This window comes from Pseudophryne corroboree, chromosome 9, assembly GCF_028390025.1.
Source record: "Pseudophryne corroboree isolate aPseCor3 chromosome 9, aPseCor3.hap2, whole genome shotgun sequence".
Classification (NCBI taxonomy): Eukaryota; Metazoa; Chordata; class Amphibia; order Anura; family Myobatrachidae; genus Pseudophryne; species Pseudophryne corroboree.
In genome coordinates, this window is record NC_086452.1 from 95,261,883 (window position 1) to 95,275,966 (window position 14,084).

General features: G+C 44.8%; 1 protein-coding gene across 2 annotated transcripts in view; it reads left to right on the plus strand.

Annotated features, from left to right (window-relative positions):
* The first annotated feature begins 1,405 nt into the window (after positions 1-1,405).
* Positions 1,406-14,084, plus strand: part of CIMAP2 (ciliary microtubule associated protein 2) — an 80,895-nt gene continuing 68,216 nt past the window's right edge. The window contains exon 1 of one of the 2 annotated variants that reach the window (XM_063939662.1): positions 1,406-1,526. In XM_063939662.1, coding sequence (XP_063795732.1) covers positions 1,477-1,526 — 50 coding nt within the window. In that variant the 5' untranslated portion in view covers positions 1,406-1,476. Of the gene's footprint in view, positions 1,527-1,548; positions 1,645-14,084 lie in introns of those variants that run through there. The other variant, XM_063939663.1, reaches the window with a different exon arrangement.

The following is a 14,084-nucleotide window of genomic DNA, read 5'->3' on the forward strand; positions in this document are numbered from 1 at the left end:
ATGTAGTGAAAATAACAAAGTGTAAAATTATATAAGATTACATAATAGTATACATAGGAATATACACAATTACATTATTATATATTCAGACCAGTAATAAATATAAAAATAAGGACACAGTGAGACGTGAAGTTTTAATTATCAATTTATTTCACTTCACTTTATGTACTGTATGTATGTCTTTATATCACAAATCTGATGTTCTTAAATAATATGGAATAACAGTTACATTTAAAAATAATATCGCTATAGTGCGCCATCAAAGAAAACAACTTTTTCTTTTTACTCCAGCTTATATATGATTTCTAAGGCAGTGCCCCATCTGTATAATAAGACTATATGATGTCTTTAGAACCAATAATCGGGGTTCCCTAAATAGGTACCGAGTACTTACTGGTGCAGAAGACAATTTCCCCTTCCCCAATTTTCCCTTTGTTTTTGAGATTGTGTACAAGGGAAGATATGCCCCAAGATATTCTGACAATGGGGTGTATTCAATGCTTGTCGGATCCTTTACAACGGAAAGGAACCGACAAAGCAGTATTCAATGGAGTTGGCCATTCCCGACAATGCCAATCTGACTTTTATTAAAGTCGGATTGACATTGTCGGAAACAGAGCCAAAACCTGTAGGATTTGTCCGCTGCTTCCGACAAAACACGTGGCTCTGTGGCTATTCCGCCAATCCACGTGTTTTCTGACTTATCGGAAAAAAAAGCTGGGTGATTGAATAGACCGGAACACCTTCCGACCTAAACTGCCGTCTTTCCGACAAGGCGGCAGTTTCTGACTAGAAATTAATATACCCCAATGCAGCATTGCTACCAAGGATGCTGGGACCCTGCAATGACAGGGGGGGGGGGGGGGGGGGGAGGCTCCATCTCTCCACACATGGAGAGGGACACACTTTTAGATTGTGGAGGCTGTAACAGATGGTCCCCCTTGATGTGTGCTGGCTGGTTGGAGTGGACCCCGCAGGTGCTGCAGTTGAAACTTACTTGCAGGGGTAAATTTAAGATAGGATGTTGGTTGCCCATAGCAACCAATCAGATTCTACTTCTCATTTATCTAGCACCTTCGAGAACATAATAACTGGAATCTGATTTGTTGCTATGGGCAACATCCCATTTTAAATAGAACTCCCCACAGTGTATGCTCCCCATGTAATGTGGAATAATGACAGCAACAAGGCAGGGAGGCTGCTGCTCAGGAGTGCGGAAAGTGTAGTGCGGGGTACTGGCAGGGACGCAGGCGGCTGCGTGTGAGACGGGCAGTGCGGACTCGGGAGAGGCATTTTGGGGAGACCGTGAGACGGGAAGATAGGTAGCAAGGGAGACAGACAGCGCAGATGGTGGCTTATGATCATGACGTGAAACACCCTTCCTGGGATCTGATTGGCTAGTGAGCGTCGTCACGTGACGCGGTAGTGCAGGGAAGGGGACAGGCGTCTCCGCTGCTATGGTGACCAGGCACGGGTATGGCGGAGAAGAAGTTTAGCGGAGCGCCCTTCGGCAGCCAGGAGGCCAGGTACAGTGCCCGGCCGGGGCGCACAGGGTGTGGGAATATAATGCTTTTGGGAGAGTAGCAGCTTTTTATTTTTAAATCAACAGAGCTGTACACTGGTCACAGGTTGTTGCATGAGAAGGTAGATAATATTAAAAATGTTAATTCATATTAATGTATGAAACATTGCACCAACACTCATGAAGGGATTCACCCTAGTCTCCAGCGGACCACTAGCTTCACTCACTAAGGGGTCAATTCAGTTAGTGGCGAGTTGCCATTGCAACCGCATAGAGACAGTCATGCCCCGAATTTGGTGCTTTTTGTACGCAAACATAAATACCATAAGTGTGGCATGTAGCTTTACTTACTCTGGGGAAAGACATAATCGCGCCTGATTGAATTGAGCCCTAAGGGGAGGCATTTGTCAAAAATCTAATTTCCAGTGTTAGTGCCCAAGATCGCATTGCATCTTGGGCTATATGTATAATTTTCCACTTGAAAAGTCCCTGTGATGTGCTCCAACTGCTGCCAGGGCTACATGTGCAGCGACCATTGCTGGGGAGGGTTCTGGGTGAACCCTCCTCTGACTACATCTGCAATGTGTAGCTCAAAGGCTACAACGGGCTACATTGCTGCAGTGACCAATCTCCGGCATTCCGGAAGTTGGTAAATCTGGCAGCATCACATTCCCCCCATAGAAGCCTATGGCGGTTGCAGCTGCCGGCGGGAATGGAGGGATTGCAGTGGGTATCGGAGATATTTTCTGTGGCCCCTCTGTCGTACTTTCGGGGGATACTATACTTGCAGTTACCCCCTGAAAACCGGTGTTTTCGGGGAATAGGCCGCAAATATATATTGATAAATGGGCCGCTAAGAGTCTTATAAAGGAATAGAAAGCTCCTGGCAGAAATCTTTAAATTCTTAATTTTAGTATAGATGCCCGGATACCCTGTGCAAGAAGCATGTTGGGGCACAATGTTCATTGGAGATGTTCTGCAGGCCCTGAAAATCCACTGCACATTTTATGAGAATGTTCTAACTATGGTCCTTCTGGGATGCTGTAAGTAGTACAACTTTCCACTGGGATCCTCTGGGAGGATGGGCCAACTGATTTAGCATTTTTTTCTTTCCACCTTTTGAAGTCGCCTGGCCATCTCCCAACACAAGAAGTCTCAGTTGAAACCTCTGAACAATGCAGCAAAGGCATTAATCCCCATTCAGTGGAGATCTTCTCGTCCTTTGCATGGGTCCAACTAGTTTTCTAAACTTGACATCTCTGCAGGGGATAATTGTGAAGTTGTTAGAGACTCCAGGTTTTGTTGGCTTGACTTTAAAGATTCTAATCACTTGAAACCATACCTTGCTACATCACCATAATAGCTAATGGGATCTCTGGTGGTTGTAGATCATCCCAGCCTCTTACCCATTCCCCTTATTTCACCTCATTAATTGTGATGGATTTTCTTTTGATTCACCTGACTGACCTCAAGACCACCCTCCTTTAGGCCAGTATTTCCCTGATGCCGGTGGGGGCCAGAGACTGCATCACTGGAGTGGTAGGTTTACCCAGGATGTCTCCGGCGGGTGCAAATTTGTTAAATAACGGCATTAACACATTCTGTATCACTACAATGAATGGCAATACTGGATGTGTTTTAGTACATATAAAAAAGATGAAATTATAAATATACCCCTTACGCAGGGCCAGATTAACAATGGGGCGGATGAAGTTGCAGCTCCAGGCCTCCACATAAAAATAGGCCCATCATAATTACAGCTTGATGATGAAAAGCCACGCAGCTGGCCACACAATCAGGTTTAGTATGAAATACCTACAATCAAAATCCCGACGGTCAAAATCCCAACAACAATTGACCGACGGTCAAAATCCTGACAAGGTCAAAATACCAACCTTAAAAATACTGACAAGGTCAAAATACCAACATTTAAAATGTCAACAGGTCAAAAAGTCGACTCAAGTTTTTTATATATTTTTTTTGGTGTATATGTTGACATAGGTCTTTTTTGTTTATGTCGACATAGGTAATTTTTTTGGGTGTGTATGTCGACATGGGGACACTCGCTGCGCTCAACACACTATTTTATTCCCCCTCCAGGTCCACTTGGATGGTAAAGTATGAACAAGTCGGTTTCAATGAAAAAATCATGAAAAACACGTTGACTTTTTGACCTGTCGATAGTTTAAATGTTGGTATTTTCACCTTGACAGTATTTTAAATGTCGGTATTTTGAGCATGTCGGTATTTTGACTTTGTCGGTATTTTGACCATCGGTCAATGGTTGTCGGGATTCTGACTGTCGGGATTTTGATTGTAGGTAAACTGGACCGCATCCCACTTAGTCAGCCATAAATCATAAGTATTAAAATAGTTTTTCTAGTTTTCTCAGAAATGTATGCAATTTTTGTATTTTTATGTATTTAGGGAAACAGAGCTGATAGTTTAGGGGTGTACACCAGAGCCGTAACTAGGTGTGTGCCCACAGCGCAAATGCACTGAGGGCGCACCAACGGGCATCACACCTGCTAGCTCCGAGCCCAGACTGCTGAAGGCGGCGGCGCCTGTGTCCCGCTGACGGCGACGCCGCCCGCCCATGTCCCTCTGAAGCTGCCGCCGCCCGCCTGGACACAACCGTGTCCCGCTGAAGCCGCCGCCACCCGCCCACCTGTGTTCCGCACCTTCCTCTGAACTTGAAGCCGCCGCCCGCCCGCCTGTGTCCAGCTTCAGCTTCAGTTTTCAAGCCGCTGCGGCGTCTGTGCAGCCTTCTCAATGGCCCAGCGGCAGCCCGACCCCCCTCCCCTGCAATACGGAAGCTGCTGCCGCCCACCAGACTCCTGTTGCTGAAGCCGCCACCAGCCCGCCCGTGTCCCCGTGAAGCCGCCGCCGCCTGCCCGCAACAGCGCGTAAGTGACTACACTACACTACACTACACTATATTACACTACACTTCACTACAGTACTGATAAAGCTAAATATTTATCTTATTTAAAACCCTTTGAGAGGCCTAAGAACACTGTACGCTATTGACGTATGGAGTACCGTAAGGGTACGCACGTTGCGTAGCGATCGCTTAGCCGAGGTCGAGACGCTCAAGCGTCACGTTCGCTCACGGCCAAGAGATCACAGGCAGGCACGCTATAGGCTGCCGACTAACGTAATGGTTCGCTATAGCGTAGCGGACGCTCGAGACCACGAGGAGATCACGAGCGGCGCAGACGCTCACAATGTTAAACCTTTAAATCTAAACCATAAACAATGTAATATGCAGTAAAACCTTAGTGTAGAAATAGGGTGTAGATGCAACACAGTATAACCTTATTAACTTAAAAGCTGTTTGAGCGTCACCGACGCTCTGTGAATACTTAACACTATAATAAATACACAACTACCGGGCTTAGGGTCTAACGCCTTATATGAATGTTATACTTGCAAAAAGAATAATACAGTACAAGTCACACACTACAATATAACATAGACTAACTAACCAGGTAACTACACAGGAAATACAATACAATACTATTACGTTTAAGAGAATACGAGAGAAAGAGAAGAGAGAGAGAGAGAGAGATATGACCCATAATAACAAGAAAGACAATATGATTGCGGAGAAAACTTACGCACAAGGGGAACGATCGCATGCGCCTCTGGACATCCAGCTCCCGATTTTCAGCAATGAGAACCGTTGAAGAGTGAGAGCTGGATGTGATCGGCTTGTCTATTTATGCCCCACACACAATACAATTCAATGGTCCCTACAATCTCATTGTTCATTGGACACAGGAATTCCTCCTCGCATTATAACAAAAGGTCATAGGTTGATTCATACAGGTGGGCTGTGACGATTTCCAACTGCTCAGGTGGGTGGGAAACTAGGTTTCCCGCCGCATGGATAAGTAAGTGCAAATAATAGTAAATGGACATAAACTTCTTATGTCCATTACTATTCGCACGAGCGATTAATTCGCTTTAAACCAACACCGGAATATTGCTAATTAAATATTCTTCCGATGGATACTAAACACCACTGTATTACTCCTGTCTGACCCTTCGTATCAAACAAAGAGGGATTTCTCTGTCCACGAACATGCTACATTAACTAAACTTTCAGATTCTATCAAAGGGACCATGATCTACAAAATACATTATATAGTGAAAATATGTAACGATTGAGTCGCACGCTACGAACACATGAACTCTACCGTAAATGCACATACTGCGCGCCTGCGGGTGCCCGCAACAGCGAGTATGCGCACGCACGGGAGAGCGCACGCATGCGCAGCGCGGACCTGTATGAGGTGCAAATATGGCAGTGTGCATCGTGATATTTTCTGACTTTGACAGTCCACCCTTTGGCAGTCAACAATAACTGCCACTTCCTAAAACATTTCAAAACGAGAAAAATATATGTCAGGGGTTAATACATTTACATGGTTGGGTAGGGGAGGAGAGGAGAAGGTAGGAAAAGGGTATGACCTAGTGAGATAGCAGAAGCATGTGTGTATGAATCCGTGTTTGGGGGTCATGTATCATCGTGCCGTACATGTTTTAAATCAAGCTTCGAGGTATTGCGAAGTATACATTTGAATTCCTTCTTATCCCGTGGTACGGGTCTGTGGATGGGCTGTCAAACTTTACCGAGCTCTTTTCGGCTGTGGTTGTAACAAAATGGGGAGCACATCTTAGTTGATGATACATGAATGGGGGAATATGTGATTGCTGATATCTGTGCCTGTATTCTCTATACTATGTGTGTAATTACCTGAAGGTTGTAGAGATGAAGAAAAGACATAATTACGGTAAATGCAGTGGTATTCTATGTCAGGTTAATGAACATCTGTCGGTTGAAGTCTTGTTCGGTGTCTGTTGAATGCAGTCTTCTTTGTGCTTTTGCCAAAAGGCGTGTGGGCAAAAAGCTTTGTCAATGTCCATAGACTTACAAAAGTGTTGGGCTAGCGTAATTTAAAAATTTCTAGGGAAACTGGGGGTCTATGGCAAAGTTCATCAAATATCTGTGTATAAGGTTGTCAAAACTTCTTCTTTAATCCATCAGTTGTCTGTATACAGGATCATCAAATTCCTCGTCCAAGTGGGTCTTTTTACCTTGGAGAAAACGGAAAAACAGGTGAAAGAAACGGACCGTAGAAATCGCATTTTCATCACATCATTGTTTCTACATTTGGGTCATAAATCAAATCCATTGGAATTACAATTTCCTCACTCCTTAAACTCATTATCCTAGTACTACATTTGCACTTCATTAAAGCCTGACCGCATCTAAATATCAAGCCAATCGTTATGACAACACCTAAGATACATAGGAGAAACTTCCCTATATCCATTATGACTCCTTGAGCCCATTCTCCTAAACCAGAGAACCAATTTCGCGGGTTCAACCATGACACCCAACCAGTCAGCTCATTACCTACAGCAGCAAGAGTGAGATTGTGTCTCCTGCGAAATTCCCACTTCAATTGGAGAATATCGTCCATCTTTTGGTCTATGACCTCGACCGGGTCCTCGGTACTATTTGTAATATATGTGCAACATTTCACGCCGTACTGCGTTGCCAGTGTGACACAATATCCACCTGTCACTGCCGTGAGATAATTGAGAATCATTCTATGCTGAACTAGTTCTGTTTTATAAGCTTGAAGTTCTCTTCCAGTATACCTAAACGTGTCATCATACATTTCTGTGATATTGTCTAACAAATTTGCGAGCGCAGATATGTATTTATAATTCAACACTCCTCTGGCGGTGCGAGTGATGTCTAACGCGATTAGAAACTGAATCCCGGTGGATTCATGGATCATGTCAGAGGCCGGATGCTCTGTTCTTTCTATCAGGTGCCGTTTAACTACGTGCTCGTAATGGGTATGAGTATAAGGAGCTTGGGCAACACGGTGTATATCTTTCATTTTGGCATGTGATACAGTCATTACTTCAGGCAGTACTTTTCCAATATAACACAATCCTTCATAGTTTGGGGCAAGCCACTTATACGCCTTCCTCCCGCATATGAAATATGCATCATCGGGGAGAACATATGGGACGGAGTAGGACATAACCATATTACACATCTTCCATGTGAAATCTCCTAACCCTAATTCTCCCATCTGTCTAGTACACGTATCAGCTTGTACGATATGTGCACAGTATCCTGGTGATACCTCTCCAACTCTCGTAATCCTACTTCCTAGGGTATACCTATATCGGAAAGATTTTCCTCTACTGGCTATGTGGCGTATAAGCTCTGTATCTGTAGGCATTCTATCTGCTCTATATGAAAAGGTCATGGTTTGGTTACTCCATGACACTTCCCAATTTCCCGGCTTTCGGGGATTGGAAATGTTAAAACATATGAGGGATCTGTCCACATGATATTGGTGGAGCTTCAAACTAGGAGGACTGGAGATATTAAACCTCCTGTCCACCGGCCTCCCACCACTTAGCTCAAGTACCTCCCCTATCGTTAAAGGAAATGGTACTAGTCCTGATTTGCTATGACCTTGAGGTACTTGAGAGCATACCCAACAATCTGTTTGATTTAACACACTACCCACTAAGGAGTGATAATCACTCAAGGGATGCCGGTCCATGTGGATATTAAAACTGGATTGGCATTTCTTAATGCACCCATCCTCAACCACATTGTCACAGAGCCTACAGATACAGTTTTCTTCAGCTAACAATCCTTCACAATTCCTTCTATGGTCTATGTTATCGGATCGTTTTCTGATACTCGCCTTTGCTTGTTGATTATGTTGTTCTCGGAAAACTACGCCTCCATCTCTGTCATCAGAACCCATTCCAGAACCTCTCTCGACCTCCATGGTACTCTCGCCGGAACAGACTGCTCTGGTCAACATCATGGTCAACAGGAAAATCCGGATCACAGTCTCTTGAGGCAAGTCCATCTTAGGAGGAAACGAAGAAGAATGAGAAGGGGGAAAAAATAATTTGAGGGGGAGGGGATGGGAAGTGGAGAAAAACAATAAAAGGGAACAGGGGATCGACAACTGCTTTTGATCTTGTGATTCTCAATGCTCAGGTGCCGCCTCAGTCCTCCTGGAACAGACACTCCAGTGATACAACTTCCTCTACCGTCTGTTCCTTATCACGGGACCTCTCTGGATCAGCAACCTTCTTACAATGGGACGAATGAACCCAAGTCTCTCTCTCTGCAACTTTCAATGCTGTAGTGCTAGTCAATAAGACTTGGTATGGTCCTTCCCATCTGTCAATAAGGCAACCTGAGCGTAGAAAATTCCGTATCATTACATAATCCCCAGGTTCAATGTCATGACAATTACGATCTGGTAAATCAGGAATCACCAACATCAAATTATCATTTTGATTCCTTAGCTGTTTACTCATGTTAATCAAGTATTTTACAGTCACTTCATTGTTACACTTCAAATCATCCTGAGGGTTAATCATAACATGCGGTTGTCGACCAAACAAGATTTCAAAGGGAGACAGATTAAGAGGGGACCTGGGAGTGGTTCTGATGCTGTACAGTACAATGGGTAAAGCTTCTGGCCATGTCAATCCTGTTTCTGCCATAACTTTGCTCAGTTTATTTTTAATAGTGCTGTTCACTCTTTCCACCTTCGCACTCGCCTGTGGACGGTATGGAGTGTGCAGCTTGCTATCAATTCCCATCAACTTACACATTCCTTGAAAGACATCACCTGTAAAATGGGTACCCCTATCACTTTCAATTATTCTAGGGATACCATATCTACATACAAATTCCTGCACAATTTTCTTAGCAGTAAACATAGCGGTATTTGTGGCCGCAGGAAATGCTTCGACCCAATTTGAGAACACATCTATACAAACAAGTACATATTTCAAATTTCGACAAGGGGGTAATTGAATAAAGTCAATCTGTATTACCTGAAAAGGACCGCCTGTAGGTGGGATATGAGATGGTTCTGTTGGTATTGCCTTTCCGATATTCTTTCTCAAGCATGTAAGGCATGACATTGCTCTCTTACTTGCATGAGATGAAAATCCTGGGGCGCACCAATATGCTCTTACCAACTTGCACATTCCTTCCTTGCCCAGATGAGTCAGCCCGTGAGCTGCCTCAGCTAAACATGGGAGATATGCTCTGGGGGCCACCGGTTTACCTTGTCCATCCGTCCAGAGTCCTGAGGACTCCTGGCCATATCCCTTTGCCTTCCAAACTGCCTTTTCCTGTGTGGAACACAAATTTTGCATCTCACACAACTTCTGTGTGTTGATGGTATTAAATACCATCAGTTGTGTGGTATCTGTCTGTCTGGGGGTACCAGCTGCTAACTTAGCTGCTTCGTTTGCTCGGCTGTTACCAAGTGATACTGGGTCTTGGCTATATGTGTGTGCTTTACACTTGATAACAGCCACTCTGTCGGGTTCCTGTATCGCTGTTAGAAGCCTTTTGATGTGAGCTGCATGCGCTACCGGTGTACCAGCTGCCGTCATGAAATTTCTGAGGCGCCATAGGGCTCCGAAATCATGGACTACCCCGAATGCGTATCTAGAGTCGGTGTAGATATTGGCTGATTTGCCCTTAGCCAATTCACATGCTCTGGTTAGGGTGACCAGTTCAGCAACCTGGGCTGAGTGAGGTGGGCCTAGCGGTTCCGCTTCTATGGTGCCTTGGTCATCTACGACTGCGTATCCAGTACACAAGTCTCCCGAGTCTGACTGTCTGTGACAACTACCGTCCGTGTAGAAAGTTAGATCTACATCTTCCAGTGGGTTGTCACTGATGTCAGGCCTTGCGGTAAAATTTTGGGTCAAATATTCCATACAATCATGTGTGTCCTCCTTTGTATTAAATTCTCCTTCCCCACCACTCTCATCCTCCACCCTTTGTGCCTGTCCAGGCACACCTGAGAGATATGTTGCAGGATTTAATGCACTGCATCTCCTTATGGTGATGTTTACGGGGGCCATTAGTGCCAATTCCCATCTTGTAAACCGCGCTGATGAGACGTGCCTGGTTTGGGCAGAATTTAGCAAGGCTGACACTGCATGTGGTGTATGAATTGTGAGGTTGTGACCTAGCACTACATCTTCGCTTTTCGTTACTAGCAATGCTATCGCAGCAACGCTTCGCAAGCATGTGGGGAGGGATCGCGCTACCGTATCTAGCTGAGCGCTGTAGTATGCTACTGGCCTGCTGGCATCACCGTGCTTTTGGGTTAAGACGCCTGCCGCGCAACCAGCACTTTCTGTTCCGTACAGCTCAAAGGGTTTCCCATAGTCTGGCATACCTAATGCTGGTGCCTGCGTTAGGCACTGTTTAAGTCTCTCAAATGCCATCTCGGACTCGTCTGTATGCGAAATCCGATCAGGTTTGTTTGAGGAGACCATCTCCTGCAAAGGTAACCCTAGAATGGAAAACCCTGGGATCCAGTTACGGCAATACCCACACATTCCTAAAAATGTTCTGATCTGTTGCTGGGTTTGTGGCAGAGTCATGTCTCTAATTGCTTGAATTCTATCAGCGGTCAGGTGTCTCAGTCCTTGTGTTAGACAGTGTCCCAAATATTTTACCTTAGCTTGGCATAATTGCAACTTGTCTTTGGAAACCTTGTGTCCTGTGTCTGAAAGATTAAACAGGAGCTGTTTCGTATCCTTCAGGGATGCTTCCAATGAATCAGAACACAGTAGTAGATCATCCACGTACTGTATTAATACTGATCCACTCTCTGGTTGGAAAGACTGTAAACAATCATGCAAAGCCTGGGAAAATATACTTGGACTGTCTATGAAACCTTGTGGTAATCGAGTCCATGTATATTGGACTCCTCTGTATGTGAATGCAAACAAATATTGGCTGTCAGGGTGCAAAGGTACCGAAAAGAAAGCGGAGCAGAGGTCAATAACAGTGAAAAATTTCGCAGTGGGAGGGATTTGCATAAGGATGACAGCTGGATTTGGCACTACGGGGAACTGACTCTCAACTATTTTGTTAATCCTCCTTAGATCCTGCACTAGCCGGTAACCCCTCCCCCCACTCTTTTTCACAGGGAAGATGGGACTATTGGCAGTGCTGGACGTTCTTACCAGAATGCCCTGTTGTAGCAAGCGCTCTATTACGGGATAAACTCCTAACTCCACCTCTGGCTTCAGAGGGTACTGTGGGATTTTTGGAGCTATCCTACCATCTTTTACTTGTACAACTACCGGAGCTACGTTTGCCATTAATCCAGTGTCCTGTCCATCTTTAGTCCAAAGTGACTCTGGTATCTGGGATGTCATTTCTTCTACTTGGGATGGAGTCCTATTTGTCATAATGGTATGTGACATTAATTTTGATGGGGAGTCTAACATATCTCGCACTTCCTGAGCGTGATTCTCAGGTATGTCCAAGAATACACCTTCAGGAGTACAATAAATGACGCACCCCATTTTACACAATAAGTCTCTTCCCAGGAGATTAGTCGGTGCCGATGCAGCCAGCAAAAAGGAATGCTTGGTATGTAAAGGCCCTACTGTAATCTCGGCTGGTTTGCTAACAGGGTAGTGCTGGACTACTCCCGTTACCCCTATGGCTGGAATTGTCTTACCAGTGGTTCTCATGCCCACTGTCGAATTTATCACTGATTTGGCCGCCCCTGTATCTACAAGAAAGTTTAATGATTTACCAGCTACATTGATTGCAATTTCGGGTTCACTTCCAAGATTTGCAATCAATTTTACTGGCTGCAGATTCCAGGTATGGCCACACCCCTATTGGGTATGGTGACCTCCCTGAATCCCGCTGGCAGCAACTACTTGTGAAGGGGTTAAATGGGAACTGCCAGGAGTTTGCCAGTCTCCTGTTGGGGGATATCTTTTTGTTTCCCCTGTATGTGGCTCATAACTCCGTCTCTGTGGACCCTGATCCCAATTTCGTGTGTCATGTCGTTGTCTAGGGGGTTGGTATGATCTTTGTGAATTTTTCGCTCTACAGTCTCGTGCTATGTGTCCCTGTTTATGACAAAAATAACATGTTACCACATTTGACTTACCCACAGGTGATCTAGACAAAGGTGATCTAGACAAAGGCTGCTTTGTGGTCAGGGCCTGTATACTTACGGCCATTAACTTATCACCTTGTGACTCCCTGTGTCTGGTGATATTCCGGTCGTGATCAATAGCAGCCTCTCTCAAAGTAGCCACTGACAGACCTCGCCAACATGGTTGCGTGGTCTGTACCCTTGTCTTTAATGCTTCTTTTAAACCATCCATTAGCACAGATACTGCTACTTCTTGATGATTTGCATTGGTCCTAATGTCCTCTATGCCAGTGTATTTTGCCATTTCTAATAATGCCCGGTGAAAATAATCAGCAGCTGTTTCTGACTCTTTTTGTTTAATGGAAAAAATTCTATTCCATTTGGCTACGGCTGGGAAATACTCCTTTAACTGTAAATTTATCCTTTTTACATTATCTTTGTTGTACACATCTGTAAGAGGTACATCCTGATCCAGTCCACAGTCAGCTAAAAATTGAGCTGCGTCGACATTGGAGGGTAAACATGCCCTCAGCAATATATGCCAGTCTTTGTTATTGGGCTCTAAAGTGTTCCCTAGGTCTCTGATGTATTTCTGGCTAGCAACTAAGTCTTTTCTAGGATCAGGGAATTCAGACACTATGGTTCTTAATTCCATTCGGGAAAACGGGCTGTACATGGCAATGTTCCTGATAGGAGTGACTCCTGTAGTGTCCGTTTTCCCATTTGGAACTGCTATTACCCTCACGGGAGCAAGTTTAACAACATCATTCTGTGTAGATTCTACAGTCTGTGGTGAAATGGTTTCAGCATAGTGTATGGTGCCGTACTTACCCGTTGATACGACCTCACCTGTCCCTCCGCTAGGGGGCTTTGTTACTAATCTTATGGGTTGGGCCGTGCCTACTGTTGTTTCTGATATGGTGGCTGCTAGAGAGAGCCGATATTGTTGCCGATTCGTCCTCTTGATCACACTCCTGGGGAAAGTTCAAAACAGGGTACAACTTGCACGGGTTAATACTTGCATTGGTTAACTTATTAACATTATCCTTAACATTTATACAGTTGCTAAGTGCCTGTTTGTTACCCCCTGATGCGTCATTCTCCGCAACCAATTTCTCTCCTGATATGTATGGTGGCGGCGGGGCCGTGGCTATCAGTTTCTTGATAGGATTAGATCCCGCCGCCAGAGCCAATCCTCTCTGTATTTCACCCTCCTGTTGCCATAGCTGCAAATAATCATAATGTTGGATTCGTCTCTTTGTTGATTTAATGAGACATATCCTCCTCCTTAAATTCATTAACACTTCTGGGCTGAAGCTACCTACTCTTGGGAATTTCTCCCCGTCATGCATTGTCATTCTCTCCCATTCATCACATAAAACTTCTGTGTGTGAGCCGTATTTTTCACACATTACGTACCTTGCCGACCCGATTGGTCGGTTTATAGAATCAACCCGAACCGAGGTTGATCGCCCCCTTCCTGAACAACTGGCCCCCATAATTTGCAGGTGTTGCTTGCTCTACCTCTGACCTTTATATCAGGGTCTTCAGCGAACCCT